The sequence below is a fragment of the Stylophora pistillata genome, chromosome 3 (assembly GCF_964205215.1).
Source record: "Stylophora pistillata chromosome 3, jaStyPist1.2, whole genome shotgun sequence".
In the NCBI taxonomy this organism is placed as follows: Eukaryota; Metazoa; Cnidaria; class Anthozoa; order Scleractinia; family Pocilloporidae; genus Stylophora; species Stylophora pistillata.
Genome location: NC_142521.1, coordinates 28,784,693 through 28,810,210, shown reverse-complemented (window position 1 = coordinate 28,810,210; position 25,518 = coordinate 28,784,693). Strand labels below are relative to the sequence as shown.

General features: G+C 40.0%; 2 protein-coding genes and 1 pseudogene across 3 annotated transcripts in view; 1 reads left to right on the top strand and 2 right to left on the bottom strand.

The window, feature by feature from the left end:
• Positions 1–430: 430 nt before the first annotated feature.
• LOC148735453 (uncharacterized) overlaps positions 431–25,518 on the top strand; it is a 46,492-nt pseudogene continuing 21,404 nt past the window's right edge. Inside the window, exons 1-14 of the transcript XR_015999248.1 lie at positions 431–631; positions 2,929–3,016; positions 3,617–3,703; positions 4,071–4,143; positions 4,476–4,529; positions 11,631–12,326; positions 13,106–13,291; positions 14,882–14,947; positions 15,480–15,551; positions 19,165–19,418; positions 20,193–20,460; positions 22,756–22,836; positions 23,304–23,579; positions 24,513–24,560. The product of XR_015999248.1 is annotated as an uncharacterized LOC148735453 (transcript). The remainder of the gene's footprint in view (positions 632–2,928; positions 3,017–3,616; positions 3,704–4,070; positions 4,144–4,475; positions 4,530–11,630; positions 12,327–13,105; positions 13,292–14,881; positions 14,948–15,479; positions 15,552–19,164; positions 19,419–20,192; positions 20,461–22,755; positions 22,837–23,303; positions 23,580–24,512; positions 24,561–25,518) is intronic.
• On the bottom strand, positions 5,088–7,017 carry LOC148735456 (uncharacterized). Its single transcript, XM_088754971.1, has one exon. The coding sequence runs from the start codon at positions 6,662–6,664 to the stop codon at positions 5,696–5,698; it is 969 nt and encodes a 322-aa protein (XP_088611097.1). The 5' UTR covers positions 6,665–7,017; the 3' UTR covers positions 5,088–5,695.
• Positions 8,417–9,876, bottom strand: LOC148735455 (uncharacterized). The gene has a single exon (XM_088754970.1). It carries the CDS (start codon positions 9,653–9,655, stop codon positions 8,447–8,449), a length of 1,209 nt encoding a protein of 402 aa, XP_088611096.1. The 5' UTR covers positions 9,656–9,876; the 3' UTR covers positions 8,417–8,446.

Here is a 25,518-nt window from a genome sequence, read left to right as displayed (position 1 = left end):
GAATAGATAAATAAATAAATTATAAATGTGAAAAAAAACATCTATCAAAGGAAAAGTTTCCCAATTTTTGCTTTTGAAATATTGGCTCTACGATGTTTAGTAAGTTTTTTTTTCATTCGACTCCCTATCACAATTTTATTAAAATTCAGAAAGTGATCATTGGCTAAGTTTTATTTTGAATGAGAATCGTCAAGGTTTGTCCATTTTTCCTCGGATTTGATCATTACGTTCAAATCACTTAGTGGGTAATTAAACCTTGCCGTCAATTTTACTATCGAGGAGAGGTAACGCTCAGAAAAGGTTACACTCAACTGGGTCGCGTGACTTAGACGAAGATTTTTTTTTTCCCGCCAAGCACCCAAGTCACGCAAACAATGAAACTCTCCCCAGATTCCTCGAGAAAGATCCCAGTGAGTGATGGGAAGAGATGCTTGCTAAGCGTATTTCACAGCACACACGGGGAAGAGCCATGATCGTTGTTGTGTGGGGACTTTTAACGGTTGTAAGGCTTGCTTGGAATTCTGAAGATCGACCAGTGCATCATAAAAGGTGTAAGTGTAACCTTAACTCGAGTTTGGATCAGTTACAGCGACATCAACAATCTTTACTTCCTCGTCGATCGAATACCAAGGTGAGCAATGCTTTAGCTGTTTATCTTACATTTATATGTGTATTAAAAATTAAAATCTCAGTTCTTTAACTAATTTAAGTCCTGTCAGCCGTTGTAAACTCGTCGCTTTTTGATTTGATCGGAGAATTTTCCCCGTGATATCTTGAGACAAATGATGTTCCTTTTGTAACGTGGATGGCGTTTACCTTGCATTCACCTAGAGGTTCATTAAAAGCCTCTACTACTTCACACTTGATAATATTTACGATGAAACCTTCTACCAACCTTAATGTTGTACCACAAAAAAGCATTCTAACCCTTCACGTTACATACCTTTGTACCATTTCTTGTACATGAATGTTGTTTAACCGGAAAATCATCTTTTTTGCAGTAAGAAAATTAAAAAATGCATGTGTTTGCGAATTACTGTTCTCCTGAGTGTATAACGATTACCGTCGTCTTTTAGGCAAAAGTTTATTTTCCTGAGGTTATATTTAAGTCGATGTGGAGAAGTTTCATTTATCAATACAGTATTTAAGTGATTTGTGACATGTTCTTATTCAGCGATTTAAGGAAGGCTTCAGGTGGTGTAAAGTCGATTTACCATCATAATGGTCTTTTCTTTTCACTTATGGTCTCTTTTGCACATTCAGATAGAAAGTTATTAACAATCAAATAGTTAGTTTAATGAAAGATATACATGTATTAATTCAACTGTAGGTATCACTGCCCAACCTTTTCACTGGCAAGGGCGAGTGCCATTTCTAACTAATTCCTCCTTACAATATCAATACATTGCCAAACAGAACAGCTACAGAGCAATGTCTGATCAAACACTGAATTCCTGGAGCTAAGACAGTAAGAAATGTGTGGCAGATTGGAAGGAGAATTTAGATAAAATGTAAAAGTATTGAGCAGAAATTAACCCTTGAAATCCAAAAGGTTATGAACATCTAATTTTTTCTAATAACATCCATGCATTATCCAACAAACAGGTAATAAGAATACTTCAACTTAACGGGTAAAAGTTGTTATCATGATCTAATATCAAATTTTTGTAACTTATTCTCAAGCAAATGTTTAGCAGCAAATGGGGAGAATTAACAATCAGATCTCTGGAGTTACATGTTAAAGGTTAATTACAGGGAATTTAGCAATTGTTGCAAAATTTGGGGTTTTAAGACAAAAAGTGACAACTATAAATCACCAAAAAATTTAAAAAACTCACTGAATGTTTGGGATGTGTATTGTTTCCATAGCTTTTACACTTAGAAACTATTGATGATAATGATCCGGGTGTGGGTGCCTAATTATAATGTGCAATATGTATTTGGTTAAATGATCAAATTGTCTTGATTTTTACCTTTCAAATTTCTGCAGCATTTTTGACTTGCAAGACTGTGACACTTTGGAAAAAGAATTTCTGCTGTAATTTTGAAGCCAGCAAGGCACAGTATTGGGTTTTGCAAAATATACGAATAATTATCATGGGCAAATAGTATTTTATAATAACTTTGTCATCAGTTTTAGTGTCTGAATATTTTATCAAGGTTATCGTAAACATTATCATTGGTATCATCATTTTTAATATATAATTATTATTACCATAATGATGATTATTTATTTATTGTTACTTTTTGTAAATAATAAAGTACACAATCTGCTTTTAAACTTTTTGAAACATCATTCTGGAGGGTCATAATTGAGAGATTCTTTAATTTCTTTCAAAAATTATAGTCTTATTATTGAACTCTGCATTATTAAAGAATTGATGCCAATTAATTTCATGCTGTAATTTTCATTTTTCAAATATCATGCTTTGTTCAAAGAATAACTGCAGGAGATCAAGATCCTGTATACAAATGTTGTGTATTGAGTACATTATAGTATAAATAATTGTACCAAAGTTAATGAAATTACTGTTGGAGTGCGGAATGATGTAAGGTACTTAAGTCAAGTAACATGATTGTACCAGCTCATTAGATAGTTGACCTAGTAAAGACAGAATGTAGTTCTAAAGCAATGAAAGAGCAAATGTTTCCAGTAAACAAATAGACAACAACAAACTTGTACACAACTATTCATTCTTCCAGAAAAGCAATTTTAACAGGAAATGATTGTGTTTACAGTGTATGCCAGACTACATGATCTAAGCCATTAGGCCATCATGAGTCTATCCACTGATTGGCCATAATAAGCCAACCTTGATTGAAACTGACATCTTGAGTAATTATAAGAATTGAAGACAGTCTTGATTGTTTTTACAGTATACTGTATTATTTAAACACGACCCTGCTTTTTGTTCTTCTCTTTAATAGTAACAAAGTTGTCCTCCATATCACAGAGTAGTTTGGTATTGTTTTTGTCAAGAGCAGATTGACAGGATTAAAGAGAAAGTCAAAGCAGGTAAAATGAACAACTTTTGAAATTAGCTTTATATTGTCATTCCAGCTGATCAACCAAACTTGCATTTTTATGACTCCCATAGCAATCAGGTCAAAACATACCAAAGTTTCCAAAGACACAGTGCATAGATCGAAATATAAAATGAGCTCCTTGTGTTCTTGACCTTGATTATAAACTAGCTGCTATATTTGTAAACTCATTTTGTTTGGGGGATCGCATACTACAATTTGACTTTGCTAAGCCTTCTACATGTAGCTGTGATATCTCCCTTGGAGCAAACCAGAAATCTGCAACAGCAAAAGACAGTGTGGAAAGTAAAAGAAATGAGCTAACCTACTCTGTTGTTCAAAATGAACACTCAAAAGTCATTATCTTACGTTTTGAGTTTTCAAATTATAGTTTCACACCAGAGAAAGGTAAATAAGAAGTTGAAGCTTGAAATACATACAATGTACAAGATTGGCCAAACAATATCAGTCATATTTGTTTTACTATAGATAGAATTATTTACAGTGTATGATATGTAGTCAATATGTACGAAGCTCAGCTCTACAATACTCATTTCATGTGCTAGAAAATTAATTTTTTTTTTGTGAACAGAATTAAACAAGCTGACAAGGATCATAACTGTAATTGAGCTCACCTGACTGAAAGTGAACTTAGAGCAAGAAGTATGTTTACACACAGGTCAGTTTGATTTTCTGTCAGGAAATTTAAATAAATTTGAAACTTAACAAGAAATCTCCTTACTATTTTTAATATGATTTTAAACTTTCATTTTACTTTCACTTTCAAAGGATGTCAGATTCCATAAATCTTTGAATATCACTTGGGGATATACAATTTAGACCAATCATGATGTTGGAAATTACGATAATTGATGTTTAAATAAACATAAAGCACAGGTTACTAAATCTGAACCAAGACATTTTTAGTGAAAAATGTTCAAAATGCACAAATTTTGGCAAGCTCCTTTTACATGTTATCATAAGGTTTAACAGGCATGTGAGTGCAGACTGGTCTGTTAATTAATATACATGTAATTTCTTTCCAGCAGATACATGTCATTGTTTAAAGAAGGCAGGTTGATCAGATCCTGATGGTGGAAATGGATTCTGCCAGCATGGGTGAGTTTGCATATGACCATGTTAAGGTGACTACCATAATTATAAGCTCCTACTTTTGGCTATATATAATTATATTTTTTGGGAGTTTGTAATTTGCATTGTCTGGGTTAATTGCTCCAACATTAAGTTTTATCAAATGGAGTAAGAATTGTCTACAACTTGTAACTTTCAGTAATGCACCAATCAAAATTTCTTTTAGAGTGATTTTGTTTTCTCAGACATTATAAGTGAAATAGTTTGAATTTCTAATTAATACCTTAAATAAGCTATGTAGATGATATTATTCTTTTATCAAATAAATTGAATGATTATTTCTTGCTCTTATAATCTAGGGGAAGAAAACAGCAGGCAGTGATTGTTTAAGTGACAGGAAACAACTCACAGAGGTAATATGACTCATTCACCTGCACTATACTCATTAAAATCTCTTTATTTTAGTGACATATGTTTTAACTGGGGTTGCATGAAGTTAATCTGCTGCAAACTGTTGCCCATCTATTGATCATGACAAGAAATAGAATGAAAGTGTTTCTGCTGAGGTCCATCACTGCATGTAAGCACAAGAGGCGGCTCACGTTAGGATCCGCGACGATCTCAAAACGTACTGAAAACCTCGTGACCCTGCAATTGCAAAGGGGGCGCCCCGCAGCATGTCCTCCGCTGACCATCATGCCTTGATTTTAACCTTGCCTAAATTTCATTTAGCCTCATTTGATGTAGGCAAAAGAGAAGAAAACTAGGGGCCTTAATGGGTTTCATAAAAGCAGACAAATGGAAATAGCAAATTGTTAGACAGGGGCGATAGCAAAGTGAAACATATACTGTAGAGTATAGAGTAGAGTAGACATCTCTATTTATACAGGATAGCCCCTTTAGTGTAGTAAACACTGGTATCAACGGGGGTCCTGTTACCCACCCATCCTACCCCAGGGGAGGACATCCATCACACAGTAATCTCGTGCGTGGGAAATTAAACTCATCGGCACTGATGAGCTTGGAGGAAGGTGCCGTAGCACTGTGGCAGTCGCGCTGACTACCCACAGCAGGGAGGTTACCATGGCGACACAACCTCGGTCCACCCCCCTGGCACCTGTCACACTGACAGGTCAGTGGAATTGTTTTTATACTTACCTGCTCTTGGCCCGCCATAGAGGAGGGAGGGTGGGAGCACAAGAGGCGGCTCACTTTAGGATCCGCGACGATCTCAAAACGTACTGAAAACCTCGTGACCCTGCAATTGCAAAGGGGGCGCCCCGCAGCATGTCCTCCGCTGACCATCATGCCTTGATTTTAACCTTGCCTAAATTTCATTTAGCCTCATTTAAACTCATCGGCACTGATGAGCTTGGAGGAAGGTGCCGTAGCACTGTGGCAGTCGCGCTGACTACCCACAGCAGGGAGGTTACCATGGCGACACAACCTCGGTCCACCCCCACAATGGTGCTTGAAACAAGAGGGACCGGGGTTGAGCCATGGTACCTCCAACCCAAGGCTCCACCAAGCACCATTCCCCCTACCTTTGCTTATTCACTGATATGGCACATACCGGTAGTCACGACAACTGCTGTGACAAGCTAGCCAAGACATCTGCCGGTGTCCGTATGTACATCTGATATGCATTACTCGACCATCTACCAAGTGTCTGAATCAGATGGTCTGGAATCCCATTGCGAGCTGCAACCGTGGCTGCCCCAATCCTGAAGCTGTGGCTCGAAAACTTCCCGGGGATACCCGCTGTCTCCATAATGGTGCTCAACCACTTGTTGAGTAGGGTTCGAGACAATGGTTCTCCCGATTGGAGCCTGAACAGAGGGCCAGGTGCGTTTCCCCTACGGGACAAGTACGATAACACTGCCTGTAACGCGCACAAGGGCGGAGATCCCTTGCCAATGTGAAGGGTTGCCCCATTTCTGAAAGGGTCTGTTTTTGAGGCTTTGATGAAGACTTGTAGGCATGTTGGGTCTAGGGATGCGTCTACGGCCAGATCCTTCACCTGTAGGTGCACCGAGGGGGAAAACTTGGATGAGGAGGGAACTGTGAATTCCGAGGCTCTTAGGAAACCGAAGTATGCCAAGGAACAGGCCGCCCAGAACATGCAATGGTCAAAGTTGTGTAGGTCCAACGATTTGACAATCACCATCATGAGCTGGTCTGTGATTGGCAGACGTTCACGTTTGACTACGCCCTGGGATCGCTTGATCCCCCGAAGAACTCGCTGTAGGCGCAGGCAATTTAACAAAGGGTCATTGAAGCCCTGCTCGATCTGAAGGGCACGCACAGCAGACAAATAAACGGTGATTGAAGAGTACTGAATGGATCCGGCCAGGTGGGACACAAACAGACACAAGGTCCACTCTTCAACTGGGCAGGGAGACCCAGAGGGTTGGAGCTTACCCAGTTGCTGGCAGAACTCTATGAACCTTTTTTGACCAGAAGCGTAGGAACGTCGTGTGGATGGAGCTAGGCCTTCTTGGAAGAAATGCATGCACTTGGATTCTAGAGAGCTGACGTCAAGTCGCATATCACCTCTGGGGGGATTGAGGTGGGGGCTGCCAGTGCCGTTGGGGCCAGGCGTCTGAAGTCCTGCCAATGAAAACGGGAAAGGGCGTCAGCAACTGAATTACAGAGTCCGGGGATATGCAGTGCTGAGAAGGAAAACTGGAACTTTGCGGCTGAGTGCAAAAGATGCCGCACTAGGTGCATGATGGCTGGCACCTTTGACGTTCTCGAATTGAGGATGGCGACCACTGCCTCATTGTCGGATCGAAACCTTATGTGCAACCTTGGCCACCTATGGCCCCAGACTGCGGCGGCAATTGCAATGGGAAAGAGCTCTTTATAGGCAATGGACTTATCGACTTGCTGATGTAGCCACGAACCGTTAAACCACGCTGAGCCCCATATGGCCCCGAATCCTATAGCCCCTGATGCGTCAGTCAGAATTTCCAAGTCTGGGGGAGGGGACAACCCCGGGAATAGCCAGAAACCAACACCGTGCCAATGTGACAGGAACTGGTGCCACCACGCGAGGTCGAGTCTAAATTCCTGGCTCAACCAAATAGGGTGATCCTGCCTGCGGAAGCAGTTCAGGAGATCGATCATCCTCCGAATGAAGGCCCGACCTGGCCAGACGACTTTGGCTGCATGGTGAAGGTGACCTATCAGGGATTCCAGCTCTTTCTTGGTGCACCAGCGCTTCGCAGTCCATGCTGCGATTAACTCCCTAAGCGCTGCCAACTTGTCCTGCAAAAGTTCTGCTGATTGTCGAACCGAATCTAGGTGAATGCCGAGAATAGTAAGAGCAGTTGATGGGCCCACACACTTCTTAGGATGCAACGGGAGGCCTAATTGTTGGCAGACTGTGAGGGCTGTAGCTAAGTTATGATGACACACCTGGGAGCCAGGGGGAGCCACTAATATGAAATCATCGAGGTAATGAACCAGGTCTGAGATTTTATAGTTGTGTACAAGGATCCATTGAACCATATTCGCAAGTGAGTTAAAAATATAGGGGGCGGACCGCAAACCAAAGGGGAGTGCTAAGTCAACGTAGTACTGGCCTCTCCACTTAAGTCCCAGCAGGTAACGGTCCTCTGGATGCACAGGGACGTTACGATAGGCTGATTCCACATCAAACTTTGCCATCAGGGCCCCTATCCCGTGTGCGGCTATCATCCTGATAATTTCATCCAGCCGTATGTAGTGCATCGAGAATTCTTCTGGGTCTATGCCATCATTAACACTAAGCCCCTTGGGGGAGGATAAGTCTACTATAAGGCGCCATTTGCCTGTTTGACCCTTTTTTGGAATCACGCTGAAGCTGCTGATATGCAACTTGGGTAACGGGGGGGATAGGAATGGGCCCGCTACTCTCCCTAATCTGACCTCATCAGCTAGGTAGGAATCGATTACTCCTCCGTGTTTATATGCTGTAGGCTTATTTCGTTTTGCCGATTTAAGATTGCCCACAGGAGTAAAGCCGAGTCTGAAGCCAGTACGCAGTCCTTCGAGGACATACCGGACTTGCCCTCTATCTGGATGACCCCTGAGCTCATGTTCGAACCGATCTGGTTTCAGAGGAGACACTGCAGAGACTGGGGGGAGGCTGACTGTGGGTGAAAGACACAAAAATTCAGTAGGGCTAGTCACAGGATAGCCAAAACATATGCTATTTATTCGCCTTCTTCTTGAGTAACAGAGCCTGGTGACAGGAGGTAGGCGAAAGAACAATAACTAATGCTACAAATTAGAACTAACAACAAGAACAATGTCTATGGGCGATTGGGCCCGTCAAGGCCAGTGCTTAGCGTTTCTTGCTTCTCCCATTATCCCTAGAATAGCTTGGGGAGCGTGACCTTCGTCTGGAGGCTGAGCTCTGGCAGTCTGCAGCGCGATGATCTCCATTGCAGGAGCTACACTTGTGAGCGAATTTGCAGGACTTATAAGGAGATGAACACTGGCCACGATTCCAGGATCTGCAAATGATGTCAGAGGAATGCGATCCAGTCGCTTCCCCCTGGGCGATCACACGGCCAGGGTAAGAGTGGTTAGTTGTCCCTGCCGCATGGAAATTAAATAACTGCACGTTCATCGCTGACCAGTCAGTCAGTTTTGTCGCGGCGGCATGCTGCCTAAACGCTAGGTCATAGTTTAGCCACACTTGGCCACCAAATTGGCGGTACGTGCGTAGGATTAAGAGCTTATATGCCGTTAGGTCACGCCACCGATGTGGGAATGACGATGCAATGACCAGCATGAAAATTGTAAACGCTTCGACCCAACTGACGACGTCTTCGATCCGACGGCGAGGCTTTTTGCCGCTCGACGTTAGAACTACTCTTCCATCAAACAACAACTGTGGCTCGGTTTGCGCCTGGAGGAGATTTGGCGTGAGCAGCTCGCTCAGGTCGGTAAATTTGCCCGCCAGAATTTGATTGACGATCTTTGGAGGGATCGGAGAAAACCCCGGGCCAACAACGAAGTGCTGGTCGAACAAACTCGATGAAAGCGAGGGGAGACTAGTGACCGTCATTGGCGTCGCCATTCTAACCGAAGTAGAATTCGTCGTAGGCATAGAGAACGTGCTCAAAAATTCCGGTACAGAACAAGAAACAGACGTACCTGTAGCCGAGATGGGCGAAGTCGTTTCAGAGAATCCCAAGCTAGAACCTGCCGCCAGGAAACTTTCCACGTGGTTGGCCAACGATGGATTCAACACTGACGAGGGTGGAGTTGCCGTAGCGAGCGAATTCCCATTCGTCGTAGTTGCCGTGGTGCTGGATGGTAATGAACAGCCCTGTAATGAATTTACTGCCGCTAAAGCTGCTTGAGAAGCCACCAGCCTAACCATTTCAAGCATATCCGACGGCATGCTTGGCGAGTTTACGAGAGGTGGCGTGTTACATGCCGACGAAGACGGAACTACCGTGGACGCAACAGTCGATGTTGGATGGCCTTCATTGACGCTAAAGCAGGCAGCGGAAAGGCTATTTCTAGTCTGACGCCCTTCCATTACTCCAAACGGGGCGAAAGCGGAGAATACGGTAAATATTTCAGCACAAGAGGCGGCTCACGTTAGGATCCGCGACGATCTCAAAACGTACTGAAAACCTCGTGACCCTGCAATTGCAAAGGGGGCGCCCCGCAGCATGTCCTCCGCTGACCATCATGCCTTGATTTTAACCTTGCCTAAATTTCATTTAGCCTCATTTAACGTCTCCAGCCCCTAACCCTGCAGGAGACGGGACCTCCATTTATTCGTCCCTATCCAAGAAGACTAGAATATCTAACCATTTCTTGATGTTATAGAAAGGTAGCATATTCTTCTCAATTTCTTTTAAGACCCTGAGTATTGGTCCGGCAAGGGCTCAAACCCTCAACCTCCCACACAACAGTCGAGCGCTCTATTATTAAGGGGATATCTGAAAGTAAAAGAATATAAGTGGCTTATATTGGTCTTAGGCACATTTGGGTCGGTATAGCTTTTGGTTTTGCTACAACCCAAAATTCACTTTTACAGAATTTTAGGAACATGATGTTATTTAAGTTGGGAATCCAAATTGATCACAAGATGTGGTGGTCAATAATTGACAAGCCTGCCCTTTCCCTCATCATGAAAATTGTTCTAGGAATAATCAAAAATGGAATGAACCTCCTCTGATAAGCAAAATTTAAGCCATGGAGTATCAATTTGTCTTCTCCTTGAGCTTAAATGTACAGGAATCTTGATCTTATGAATCTTCAAGTAGTTCTGAAATGTACAATATGTACTTCTAATACTATTATCAAAAGTTTTATATGGAATTATGAAAACAATACTAAGAGCGAGGATGATGATAATACTTTATTTGAAGACAAATATATTTGAAAGTGAGAACCCCTGAGGTTATCCCTCAAAAAAGAGTTTCCTAACTAACTAAATTTACTACTAAAATATACTGGTATGAACATTTTGATGGTTCAAAATCAATGCATACGACTTTTATAAAAACATCTCTGCAATAGAAAAAGACAAGACAAAGTGAACTAATATTCATCCAAATGAATAAAGAAAATTTGAGTGGTGTAGCAATAAATTTGAATCATGCTTTGTTACCTGGCTGCTAAGCTGTGACATGCAGCATCTTTCAAATCTGAAACGGTGGTTAATATTTAAATATTAATTAACACCTTGTATCGGTAGAGATAGGAATATGGAGCATATTGATGATAATGACAATGATGAAGTCCTATTTGGAAAAAATAAGACTCATCAGAAATGAGTCTTTAGTCAGTCAAAATCTTGAATAATAAAGACAATTTAAAATCTACCAGAAGAAACAAAAAGAGATAAGAAGGAAGATTAAACAGAATGGAATATGATCACACAAGTATAAAGAGACATTTGTTCATAAACAAGATTTTATATCTTTCAGTTCTTATCAGGGGGAGAGGCTGGAATTTATGTCCCCTTTTCCTTAGTAGCCTTGTCCATTTTGGCGGGAACAGATCTTGAGGTTGATGGGTTTCGTGGTAGTGATCTTGTTAAACAGAAGTTAACCTTTCTGGCTCTTTAATTAAGGTCGATATCTCGAGGTCAGCCTTGGTGGTATATCCATATCGGTAGGCCTGTCGGCAGAAGTTGTCAATTCGATCTAAATCCTTCCGACAAGCTGATCCCCAGACCATACGCAAATAAGGACAAGGTAAGGGAGTCAAATAACTTGTTGAGCTGATCTTGAGAATAGCCATAAAACTTGCAAACCCTCAATATGTACAGTCGACTGTTTGCTTTAATTGTTGGTTTTCCAACCCTTACAGTCGTACATTCAATGCCAGGTGCCAGTTGTCGATTAGGCTCGGAAGTCTTGCTGTATATGAGCATTTCCCATGGTCAGACTTTGAACACCTTTCAGATATGTAACATACTTATAAGCAAACGTGTTAGAAAATAATTTATGTTGATCTTTTTTTTTAATTTGTTTCTAATTTCGTTTGTTCACTTCTAGGAAACCTTTGAACACAGATCAAGTTTGTTACGATGGCAGGACCTGGTAATGACAAGGGAAGCAGCTCAGTGGGTTGCAGTGATGACCCTCCACCTCTGAGTATTACACTGAAAGAGCTGGAAGATTTGCCAAAGAAAATGAAACGTTGGAGCACAGACCATTATCCAGTTGACATTCTGCTGTTGACTGTGGAGGATTGTGAGTTCTTGGCTTGTTATCATTACCTGAGAGATCCCTTTAAAAGCTATGAGAAATCCATTGGATGTGTGTACCTTGGAAAGATGGGTGAAGATGAAGATGAGACATTGAAAGTTGCCCTAGTGAAGTGTTCTAAAGAATCCTCAGATCTTGGAGGTTCTCAAACTGCTGCTAGGAATGCCGTCACACTCCTGAGACCCAAGGCTACCTTTTTGGTTGGTTTCTGCTACAGTCCCAGTCCTGGAAAAGCCCATTTGGGAGACGTGGTGATATCCCCAAAGCTTACGACAGATTGTCACAAAACCCCAGTGAGTAGAGATATTGGTAACCTTGTCAGAAGTGCGGCTGATGGATGGAAGGCACCATTAGAAAACCCAAAAGCGCGTAAAGTCAAAGTACATTGCGATGGAGAGATTTTGAGTTGCTCTGATCTTATTGGTGCTAGACAGCAGTGTCAGTCACATCCTGGGGCAATTGCAGTTGAAATGGAAGGAAAAGGTGAGAATCACTATCAAGGTTTCTATGGCCTGGCCTCTGCGGTCTTTGTAAACATTGCGCCTTTATGTTAGGGAGTCGCTCATACAAAGCTTACAAAGGTGATTACTTGAAATGCGCCGTGTATTCCAGCCCTGCGTTTGTCATGTTTAGTGTGCGGTAGTGTTGTCAGGGTCACTCGGGCAAAGCAGACCATCCCTATTGTATGAAAGGGTCAGTGAACGCTATCTAAATTCTTTTTCATTTTTGCTTGCTTTGAGCCCTATCAAGTAAATTTAGTTGGATCGCATCATTGATGGTTTCATAATGATCGCATAGGTTACTTTTGTTTAAGTGATCTCAGTAACAATAGTAGGTCTGTAAAGATGATTCTTTCCAAACATGCAGGTCTACTGAAAATTGTGAATCGTCCCTACAGGTATTCAGCAGTAATTTGTATCACAGTTTACCCTTCAAATTTATATTCCTAAGCCTTTCCTCCGAGCTACGGCAGGTTTGTGGTTGCTAGACTCACGAATTTCGCTTGAGGAAACTCCTCGCTAAATTCGAAATCCTGATACACTGATATACCACTTCTTACCAAAAAGTCACCCTGCCCTTTCATTACACTCTTCATGAGGACTCGTTCTCCTTTTATACCCTAACAAATCAAGAGAAAACAACATTTTCAAGAAAAACGAAGCTTGTTTGGTATACTTTTATTATGGGGAACTCCTTGTTGCATGACTGCCTTAATACGTTCCGATTCTAATAACTTTTTGTTTTACATTTGTCTACCTCAGGCCTGTTTGCAGCAGCTCATGACATGAAGATGGAGTGGCTTGTCGTTAAAGGTGTTCGTGAGTTTATACATGGCAGTGGATCTAAAAACGATTCATGGAAGAATTTTGCTTGTGTTATGGCAGCTTCTGTTGTATCCAACCTGTTGGGTAACCCTTTTGTGTTTGAAGACTGGCCTCACTATGGAGGTACGTGTACGTGCATATAACGGCATATACTTGCTTGTTTTCTTTCAGTATCATCATCTTCTAATGAGAACGTTATTTCTAACAGTTGAATTAATAATATATCTCTTCAAGTGTTTTCTACATAGTTTTAGATGAATAATACAAGAGAAAATGGAAAAAAGCATGTGCTACATTTATTTTCGCATTTCTGTGAAAAATTTAAAGTCTGAGATATGTACAAATTCAATTTGGTAGTTTTAATTCTAATTTGAAAGTCATGGATGACGCTCTAAAATTCCAAATTACAGGGGGTTAACCAGAAATTACTCACTTTCTGCATCCTCTTTGTATTTAACCTATTGACGTCCAGTGCGCCCGTATGCGCCGATGGGGACCCACACCCTTTCTACGCCTTGTGACGTCATCACTTTGAACCGTGGAGTACAAATCTGAGCACGTACTTGAACAGGTTGAAAATATCTTACAAACGATACCAGAATGAGCGCAATTGAGTGAAGGAGATTGGAGAAATAGCCAAAAAACCATGTAACTTTGACCTGAAAATCTGGCGGAAACTCTTGTTCCATTACCCACCTACCTTTCTGAGCATGTGGTTTGAAAATAATGAGTAGTTTCTGAAAAATCTCTACACCAAAATGAAGCCTACTAAGTTTCCAGCAAGTGAGGAGAAACTTCAGGCGAGGAGAGGGGAAAAAAAGGGCAGGAGAAAGAGAGAAAAGTAAAAGTCGTGGTTAGCTCTTGTACGCTCATTGGCAAACACAAAGAAATCTGGGAAAGAGAGGTGATCAATACCAAAAACTATCTTATAACATTGAACCAGAGATAGAAACTCTCTCCGCTTTTCTATTGTTTGTCATTTTAGTAAGCTACAACTGTGTTCGTAACTCATTTCGCCACGTTTCTGCCTTAAAGCTAGTCGCGAAGCCCTCTTGGTAGTTTTAATAGCCCATTTCCGAATTACCCTTGGCCTCATTTTCAAAACAAGTCTTGGTGCTCATCCTTTCATATGATTATAAGTTTTCATTCACATACAAATTAAACTCATTTTCACAAGAATGGTTGAGCACCAGGCCTCGTTTTGATATTGAGGCCAAGGGTAATTCGGAAATGGGCTATTCAATTTGTCCAGTCATGGATGACGTTCTAAAATTCTAGATCAGAGGGGGTGGATAAGATATTACTCACTTTCTGGATCATCGTCGTATTTAATTAGTCTTAAATCCTTTATCTTTCGTTTCAGTTTGTAGGTATTAAAAATCGTTGATTAAACAAGCTTATCAACAACCCCCCTTCCCCTGCCCTCCTATTTATTGTTTTCGTGTCCAGACTCTTGTGCGCAGTAAGATGAACCCAAATTTTCTTTTTTACCTTTGAATTTACCTTTTTACCTTTTACCTACTGATCGGTTTGAATTTTCAATTATCCGAATCTATCAATTTCCTTTCCATCTCATATTCCGCGAGCGGGCTCACATGAGATTATCATTTTCTCTCAGCACTTCTGTGGACTCCTGCTTGTTACCTATTTCAATAAGTTAGTGAAGTGTATTTTAATTTTCATCAGAGTTTGACTTTCTTTTCCCTTTTGCAGACATTTCAGCAGAAGAGAGTTGTAAAAGTGACGGTCCTTCAGAGAATAAACCCAGAAGGCTTGCAGGTATTATAATTAACTAGTGAAGAAACTTCGTATTAAGCTTTCGTTTCGATAACTTATACTGTTATAAAGCTGGCTGCGCCCGTGGGCAAGATGAAGGGAATCCTATGTTTTACCCGAGCAGGCAAGGTGGGTCCTTCTTGCCCACTCGAGACTGCCCACTTTGATCCCGTGCAAGAGAAAAGGTGCATGGAGTGGACATACAAAGCTCGTAAATTGTGGACAATGTCGGCGACGAAGTTGCAAAAAGCAACAGAAGATAATAGAAACAAAGAAAAGATTAAACGAGCCTTTTCGGTTCACAATGCTACAAACACAGTGGGTTTTCTATCCCGGTTCTCGAAATAAACAAGTCATCTTGATTCTTATTGGATGAAAACTTTGATGAGATTTAAATCTTGTCTCTTATTCCTTCCTAATAAATTTCAATTATCCGAGTCATTCAATTTGCTCTTCTCTCTTCTCTTGACCGGGCTCACGTGAGATTTACATTTTTCTCTAGCTCTCATGTTTTTTTTTCGTTTTTCTGTTAAAGACACTTCGGAGAATAATGAAGCTTCCACTGTTGTTCCACCAGCAGAGGATAATAAGATGCTACCTGCTGAAGGTATAAGTTTCGTAATATAGATATTTCTTCATTATTTGATATTCTTGTCTCTATCCTTGGGACTGACAGGTCTGCTTTATTAGAAGTCTCTCAAATGTTTATCTCTGTTAAGGCCGTACTGTCAGCATTTCGAACAGAAGCCCTCTGCACTTGGTCCATACAATTCACGCCTCAGGGTGTCAAATTCTTTCAGCTCAGGCTCGAGAAAGCTTGGTTATTTAGCTCTAATTTTAAAAAAAGAACAGTTTAATGGCTTGAAATTCCCTATGATTCAAAGTCTTGACGTTTTGCATGCTTTTCAAGGGATTCAAAATTCTCCTTAGGCGCCCAAACAGCTCTTGCTACGTATGTTACCCTCCTTAATGATTTCTAAAAACTGTATTGACAGTTTGAAATGATCAGTCACAAGGACTGCCATCTTGATCTTTCGGAAAACTCCTAATCTGACACTGATGAAGTATTGACAGTTTTGGCCGTGGTGGAACTGGTAATAAAGAAATCCAACGGAGTAATTCAAGCTGTTGGGCGTGCCCCGCCTCCTCCCTCTACCCAGCCCCCCCTTTAAGAATTGAATACGAAAGCGATCTTCACAGTGACTTTTTCAGGCTTATTTTGACTACTTACGTTTAAGAATTGTTTCATGCTTAGCGTGCGTCTATCGAGTTATGGATGCACGCGGAGAGTTTGGAGAGCACGACAGAAGCACAAGAGTTGCTCGAGGCGTAGCCGAGAGCAACTCTAGCTTCTTGAGTGCTCTCCAAACTTCCCAAGTGCATCCATAACTCGATAGACGCACAGCTAAAAGAATGAAACAATTCTTTTATAACATACGAAAACAATTTGGGAGCTGAATGACGTTTTTGTAATGTTTTTTGAAATGAAAGTTGCCCGAAAATGTTGGCGTCTCCGATTGTTTTGTTGATTTTGTAATTAAATGGTTTTCGGTAGAATTAACAAATGTAACCCAGAAAAAACGTCATCAACAGAGACGTTTACCTTTAAAAGTCGCCTTAGACCAATTTATAGTCTTCCTAGTTCTTGCTGAATGTCTTTCAGCTAAAATTTTCTCCAGCTCCTGTTCCGATAAATTCGGGAAACGGCCTGTTGTGTTTCGTTTTCGTAGTGCTTGTTGGCTTGATTACTTGCGGGAAGGTCGAAAGCCAGAGAAAAGTTTGGTTGGTCTTCGATTTACTATTATTGCTTTCCGAAACTTTAACTTAAGGAACTCACACGACGGAAATTTTGCAGCTATTTTGAAACTGCACACGTCATTTTATTGAGCACGGCCGTGCGTACATAAAGATTTTGTTCATGTTGACGCAATAGGAATTAGATAGGACTAGCGCTCGCGCTATGTTATAAGTGTTGTTCATCGATGGTATCTACAAGGCACGGGTCCAGTCCCTCCGTAGCCTGGAAGTTTTCTTCGGCTTCCTGAAATTGATTTGAGCTGCTATGAAATTTTCATTCAACAAAACGCCTTAGTTCATCTCGTAATGGTGTTTTTCTTGTTTTTGATTCTTTTTGTACTTTCTAGTGTTTTTACAGATTTGTTTTTGCACTTTGTTACAATAACGTTGCCCTAAAAAGCAAACAAAAAAGCAACAGGTAACAAAACAGAAAAACAAAAATGGGAGAGCGAAATAGGAACTTCAAGGCAATTTTGTTATACGTAAGAACAATGTCCAAAATCGCTGTGTTCACGTCACTTACCGCTAAGTGTAATAATCCGAAATATTGACAAAGCTTCCACAAAAACAACGTTTAGGCCAAATAAGAGTATTCGATTTCTTCGAAAAAAATCATTCTTAACATGTTTGTATTGTTTCAGGGGACGAATTTTTCCCAACCGGTACACACTAGAAAACTGCAAAAATTTGATATGTCGAGAGCAAAGGAATTTTTCAGGATGCCAAAGCTGGGAAACTTCTTCAGCTACCGAACTGACCAAAACAGCCAAAGTAGAATAAGAAGGAGCTTACCTGTAGAGAATAGAGCCTGGGGACCATTTCCTCTTCCATTTAGTGCGTGCTTCTCAGAGAGATACCTTTCACTTCAATAAAGAATAAGAAACATCTCTGCACCTTCTACTCAGAAAACACTCTTGGTAAAAGAGAACCTACATTTAGATGTCGTCAAAAAAGAATGAAATTCGCCTAAAAAAAACACAAAACAAAACTGCGCCCCTTCCATTTTGTGAACGCTTTTAAGAGCAATGTAGCCAAAATGGAACATTTTCGAAATATCGTGTCAACGGCCAACCAATTGATCCGGCTCATATTCTCGAGTTAGGTGGGTCTTACGGTGTAACAAACCACTGCAGACTTCGTTTGGCTGAATATCGATTTATTTTCGAGAAAATCGATAATAACTGAATTCCACCAATATACCGCTTCAGAAGCTTAAAATGTTTTAGTCGAATTTCAGAGCGTCGCTCCACGAATTGAAATCACTTGGACCAATGAAAAGTACCAAATCTTGAAAACAACATCAAAACATATGTTGATAGCAATTTGAGCAATTGTTGATTGTTTTGCATACACAATCTAATTGAAATTATCCGAACTCATGAAGGCTTCATCTAACGTGATTAAAAATAGGTCAAAAGTAGCCCGTTATTTAACTGTGCTAAACAAAATAATCGACTGAAAATCTGGCTTTTGGAAGGCGAAGTGTAGGTCCTTGAAAAGAGTCTTCAATCTCCGAAGGAGTATCGATATAACTCGGAAGAATAGTCAATAGCTTCTGATAACGATTGTTTACAAAGCGTATCTCGGGGTTTCAATATTCCCATTTCGTTGAAAATGAGGCTGTAATTAATTCAAGGAAGAGATCTTTGTTTAAATATGTCTTCAAACCAACCCCAAACCAAATGTAAGCGGAATGTGGCTAGTTCAGGAACATGTTTCTCATAGAGGATCGATCTAAATATGCGAAGTAAACAAATTCCTTAAACAAGAGTTTTGTGAAAAGACGGGTAATTCAATTTATGCCATTTTCGAGGACTGGCCCTGTCAAAAATGGGCTTTTGAAGCGATTTTCGCTCGGAAAAATCATTTATTTCAAAAAACCATAGTGGTTTTATTTATTTTAGACTAAGGCAGATTCATGGGAAAATTTTGAAAGAAATCGATGTTTTGAACCGAAATGCATTTTACCGCTTTGAGAGAGACTGCCTCTCAATGATGTTTAGATCAAGGGAGATGAGCTGAAATGAACACTTGAGCTGTGTTCAAACGCTAGTCGTGTATAACAAAATTTGGTTTCTATGAATTTCTGATCTGGACGAGTTACGGAGAGTTATCTAGTTATTTTAAGTAATATTTGCCATTTTGACCCCATTTTACGTGAAAACCAAGCTGAAGTACTTTAAATTAGGATGTGAAAGTTTTTCGTTTTCTTCTTAAATAAAAGGCTCAGTTGGCTGTTAAGAATTCCTTTTTACTTCCTTTTCTATAAAGTTCCTCTATATATCAAAGAAACTTATTATTAAGAACTCGTAGAAACCTACAGAAAAAGTATTTATAATGTGGTATTCTTCTGTTTTGGTCCTCCTTAAATCACGGGCATGATGGCATTTATCCTCTGTTTATTTATCCGTTTGTCCACTTAGGTTCTGTTGAGTTTATTGCTCAGCTTCAGCAGATGCAACTCGATGCAAGCAACGTCAATGAGAAGACAGACCTAAAAGCTGAGATGAAGAAAACTGCTGCAGACAAGGGCTTTAGAATTGTTGACAACGGAGGATCAGGAAATTGCATGTTCTATGCTTTGTCAGATCAACTGGAAATTGACATGAGAATAAAAATCAAGCATGACGAATTAAGACAAAGACTGGTCCAGTACCTCAGAAAATACCCGAAACTAGTAAGTTGATGTCTTACACTCTATGTTAACCACTGTTACTTTAGGAGCGCCATAAAGGTTGGATCCACATGAGGGCCAACTGGTGAACACATCACTACTTCTCCTGTAGGGGATAATGAGGATCATTAATACTCTGACATTAGCGTTTAATATAAACCACACCGTGCGCTCATTGGTAAGTGAGTAGCAAGTACCATTCACTGCCTTCTGGTATATACGTAGATAATGTTCTACCTCAGTGTCGGTGAAAGTGGTGGATAATTACTTTGCCTCTTTGCCTCGGTAAATACCCACGCCTATTCACGTTTACTTAGGAGAATAATTGTTTAATATTTCTGGATTGCTCGTAAAAAACGCGCTGTGTAGTTCAAGTGTGTTAGCAGAGACCATGTCCGGCTCACGGATGAATTCAGACTTCCTTGTGAAGATTAAAGGGCTTTGCCTTGTTGAGAAAGCGGCCAACCCAAGGTTTTGAAAAAGTACCACGCACTTGAATCTCCCTCAGACGGGACAATCCTAATTGGATAACTTTAACTCTGGATAAGGTGGACACAAGACATTCGATGTTTCAGGAGGGAAAATTTAGGAGTTGAGACTGCTGCATCCAATGTAGATCCTTGCGTTCATTACTCTGATTGGTTATTATGCTTTTTTACTGTTTAGTATCTCTTTGTTATTTACTCATTCGATGACTCCTTCCAACGTACTCTGCCTGGTCCAGTGTACCATTAACTTTGCACTAAAGTTTCGTTCTCTATTTTGCTCTTCTCACAGCCGGATGAAACAAATCTGTTTGACTTCGTCCATGGACATCAATCATGGGCTGATTACTTAACGTACATGGAGCAAGATGGCGCTTGGGGTGACCATGTTATTCTATGTGCCGCAGCAAACTGCTACAAAACTTGCATTCGTGTGGTCAGCAGTCTTTCCGCAGCTCCCGAAGTTATCGTACAGCCACAATGTCCTGTTGACAAAAGCAGGACACTTGTGTTGGGACACATCCATGAAGTACACTATGTTAGCCTTCATTCTACACAAGGTACAACTTTACATTACACTTAGAAAATAAAGTGCTAGTTCTACCTTGTCAGATAGCATTGCGCCTGCGTAGATCATTGCTTTGCGTTTCCTGCAACCACGCGGACGTCTTAAAGACAATCTGAGCGAAAATTTCCAAAATCATGTCTAAAACCTCAAAGAAGAGTTCTCTTATTCCTCTGGAACCTAAAGTGACGATAACCGATGGCCCTGGCTGGCCTATTGACGAAGAAAGTCATATTGTGTGTGCGCAGAGAGCGCTTTTTACCGTTTAAATCAGCGAATTATGTAGATCCGAAGGTATAATCTTTTCAGTTCTTCCCGTAACAGGTCGTGACACTACAAGGACTTACCGTGATACTATTAATGGAAGACAGCAAAAAGCAATAAACATCTCACAATCATTTCAGAATTGTGCGCGATTTCAAACAGAAGTTCGCCTTGTAGAAATATCTTAGTAGGTGTGATAGGTGCATCATAAAACTTACGGAGAAAACTCTTTTTTAAGAAAATTAACTGTTTTTTAGCGTATAGAGCGATGTGTTTTTCGTGTATCTCTAAGCAATCCGATTGGCGCAATTTTTGGGGTACCTGAGAGCAATCTGATTGGCGCATTTTCTATTTTGGTGTATCACAAATCAATTAGATTTTAGTATGTTGTGTGTTACACCAATTAGAGCTTTCTTGGTAATTTGTGGTTTGACAGGTCTTCAAATTTCAGCGAATCAATGCGTGACTCAGGGAGGGCGGTTCGCGAATTAAGGAAACGTATTGGTCGTGTTGGGAAAGCGGTGGAGTTGTCATCTTTGTACGACTATGGTCATCCTTCGTTCTGGAAGAGACTGAGTGAAACATGAGAAAAAGTTTAAATCAAATATTGCTTTAGATGTTGATAAAAAGATAAATTTAATATGGAAAAAGTGTGAGCAAATGGTTTTAGCCAGTCACGATTTTGGTGGAGGGATTAGGGAAAAAGGTTTTACGAAAGTGGGGTATCTGCAGAATAATTAGATCTGTGCTATACAGTCGCACCTTGATTATTCGGACCTCGATTATCCGAACTGCTTCTCTGATCCCGTTGTTTCTATTGTTGATAAATCTCATTCAAGATCCATACTAACTCTTTGCATCTGTAATAAAGCTCTCTGTCGTCTTAGTTTGTAGGTATTACAAATCGTTGACTAAACAAGCTCATCAACTACCCTCCTCTACCTGCTCTTCTATTTTTTTCTTTTCGTGTCCGGTCTCTTGTGCACAGTAAGATGACCCAAATTAGGAAATTCCTCACCGGCACTGACCGTTTTAAAAGTTTGATGAGAGTTAAATCTTACCTTCAATTCTACAAAACCAGTACTAAATGAAATCTTTCGTTTATCAAATTTCCGTTTTCAAAATTCATTCAATTTTGACGCTGCGGTTCAAATCTTTCTCTGCCTGCACGACCCAAATTCCCCTATTTTCCATTCGTTTGTCTAGTTTCGCCTCACAGTCGCTCAGTTAACATTTGCATTTGATCTCGATGATCTTTGTTTACAAGTATTACTCCCGCTTACTTGTGATATTAAACCTTTGAAGTATTTTGCCTCGGAACGATATATCACAGAAGGTATTTTATGGACCGCAAGTTTTTTTGACGGATTGAAATTAAAGATATCTGGCAGTGACTTTCACAAGTCTTCTTTAATTTGTCAGAAAAGTATAATGCTTTCGTCTGCTTTAGTAATCTATTGATGGTTCCAATTGCCAATGTTTCCATGAGATAATTGAATTAATGAATCGAATTTGGACAGTCAGGCAATGAACTTTTACTGTTCCACGGTGGTGCGTATCATTTTAAGTTTGTGCTTTAATTAAATATTTTTAAGTTCACTTGATGAATAAGTTTAAACTGTAACAAGCCTGGTTATCGTTATGCGCGGCTCAGCACTTCAAGCCTGACTGACATTCGATGCCAAAACTCAACCTCGTTCTCAGGCTATGTTTACCACATTGCTTTACGCCAATTAAAAACTGCTACATATCGCCAATTAAAATTGTGGCCTCATTTTCCCCTGAAGTACATGCAAAGTGGAATGGTGACCGCAAAACAAATTTGTACGGTTACATGTACGATTCTCTATCAACCTGGGGGCCATTGCAAAAATAAAGATAATTTCAAGAAGAAGAAAATTTACTGAAATCTACCCTTTGGCATAATTTTATCTTAAACCCTTTTGGATATCGTAAGGTATCTCTTTTTGTTCATACACAAGAGTAAAAAGGGTAAATTTAGAAAATGAAATGTCCTTTTTTTCAGGAAAAAGAAAGAGGAGAATGTCATCTGGCTACAGTAACCAAGATCCTAAAAAACCTAAAGTTACATCTGTGGACATGGCAGGTTATTGTCAGACATATTTTTCAGGAATGGGTGCAAAAGAATGAGCTACTCCTGCTCATTTGAGAAGCCTTGTGGATATTTTCCCAGTATTTTTAACTATAGTTTTGCTAAAGAGACAAGGGTGCCTTTAAAATTTTGCTAAACATTTTTAGTCTACTTTCATTGGACAAAAAGAGTTTTAACATCATTTTGTTGCATGGATCCGAAATTTGTCAATGTGAACTTGATATAAAAATGGAAGAACCGTGATGTCACTCACAAAAGAGGCTTGGGTTGAGTCTTCAGTTTATGAAGTCAGTGTGCATAAGATCTATTCTTTATCATCTTTGATTGCTTTGGTTTTAAGAGCTGATTAGCACAACTGAATGAAATAGGAATTAATGTTCATTTGCCGTGTGTGATTGGGTAATCTTGTTTGCGAAACCCGGTATTGACAAGTCGAACTCTAAACGTTATTTCTTTTTTAGTAAAACAAGGCTCACCAACAGTTGATGAATTAGAAGAATTAGGCAACGAAATTGGTGAAAAGTGGATTCAACACGGGCGTCACCTGGGGTTCAAGGAGCCAGAACTACAGGATATAGAACAAAGATACAGGCAGCTGTGTGAGAGAGGATATCACATGTTAATGGACTGGAAACAGAAGTATGGTTCTGCAGCAACTTACCAAACTTTGAATGTGGCATTACAGCATGATTTCGTGCGGCGTAAAGACTTGGCAGAAAAAATTTGTTATAGAAATGGTAAGTATTTTTTTTATCAATATTAGTTTGACTTGGTATAGTTGTGATCAAGACAGAAATAATTGTCACATTGTATAAGCTTTTGTTGACTGTGTAAGTCCTGACAATTCTACAGGTGATTTATTTACAGGATAATAGTCTGCCTCAGTCTTATGTAGTTTCACTGTACGTAGATTGAATTATCTACATTTGTTTAGCTTTTGTTTGTCTGTTTGATTGTTTTGTTTTGTTTTGTTTTTAAATACTTAACTCGGTGCTAGTGACCCGCCATCGTTGCTTAAAAATTGGTTATTTTCCATGGGTTTTGTTTTATTTTTATTTATAATTATTCATAAACTTAACATGGAAAAAGAGTGAGCAAGTAGTTTTAGCGAGTCATGATTTTAGTGGAGGGATTATGGAAAAAGGTTTTACGAAAGTGGGGTATCTGTAGAATAATTAGATCTCTGCTATACAGTCACACCTTGATTATTCGGACCTCGATCATACATCTGGACTGCCTCTCTGATCCCATTGTTTCTATTGTTAATAAATCACATTCAAGATGCATACTAACTCTTTGCACCTGTAATAAAGCTCCCTGTCGTCTTAGTTTGTAGGTATTACAAATCGTTGACTAAACACGCTCACTAACTACCCCCCTCCCCCTGCCCTCCGATTTTTTCTTTTCGTGTCCAGTCTTGTGCGCAGTAAAATAACCCAAAATACGAGATTCCTCCCAAGTACTGACCGATTTAGAAGTTTGATGAGATTTAAATCTTAGCTTATATATTTTAATTATCCAAGTCCATCAGTTTCTCTTCTCTCTTATATTCCATGAGCCGGCTCACATGTGAGTTTCATTTCCTCTCAGCACTTATTTCAACTCCTGCCTGTTACCCATTTCATAAATTCAATTTTCATCACAATTTGACGTTGTTTTCCCTTTTGCAGACAATGCAGTGGGAGAGGAGAGTTGTAAAAGTGATGATCCTTCAGAAAGTAAGCGTAGAAAGCTAGCAGGTGCTATAATTACCAAGTAAAGGAAGTTCATACTAAGCTCATGTTTTTTTTTAACTAAATTATTATACATAAGACTTACTATGAAAACTCTGATTAGTGGAGGGCATATGGTCAATAAACAATAGCGTGTGAAGTTGACATGATAACCCAATATCTACTGCAGATATTGGGTTATCAGGTCGAGTTCGAAGTCAGCCTAGTTCCTAAGCGCCTCGTCCCTGACGAACAGAAACCCGCTACACTTGGTCTATACTTTGGGTGTCCAATTCTTTCAGCTCAGGCTCAAGAAAGCTTGGTTAATTAGCTCTAATTTTAAAATAGAATACTTTAATGTCTTGAAATTGCCTATGATTCAATGTGTTCTAAACGTTTTGCATGCTTTTCAAGAGCTAGGAAATTCTCCCAAAGCACCCAAACAGCTCTTGCTACGTATGTTACCCTCCTTAATGATTTCTAAAAACTGTATTGACAGTTTGAAATGATCAGTCACAAGGACTGCCATCTTGATCTTTCGGAAAACTCCCAATGTGGTACTGAAGTGGTATTGACAGTGTTGGCTGTGGTGGGACTGGTAAGAAAGAAATCCTACAGAGTGATTCAAGTTGTTGGCCGTGCCCCGCCCTTCCCCCCTCTACCTCCACCCCCCCCCCTTACTAAATGAACCTACACAATAATTTCTAAAAGACACTAAATATATATAAAATCATACCTGCGAACTGGGGATTAAGAACTGAACATGAGAGCGATCTTCTCAGTGATTTTTTTCAGGCTTATTTTCACTACTGCCTAAGTATTGTTCATCGACGGTATCTGGGAGGCACAGGTTCGAATCCTTCTGTAGCCTGGAGTTTTTCTTCGGCTTCCTGAAATTTATTTTATTACAATTTGCTATGAAAATTTTCATTTAAAAAAAAAAAAAAAAACGCCTCAGTTCATC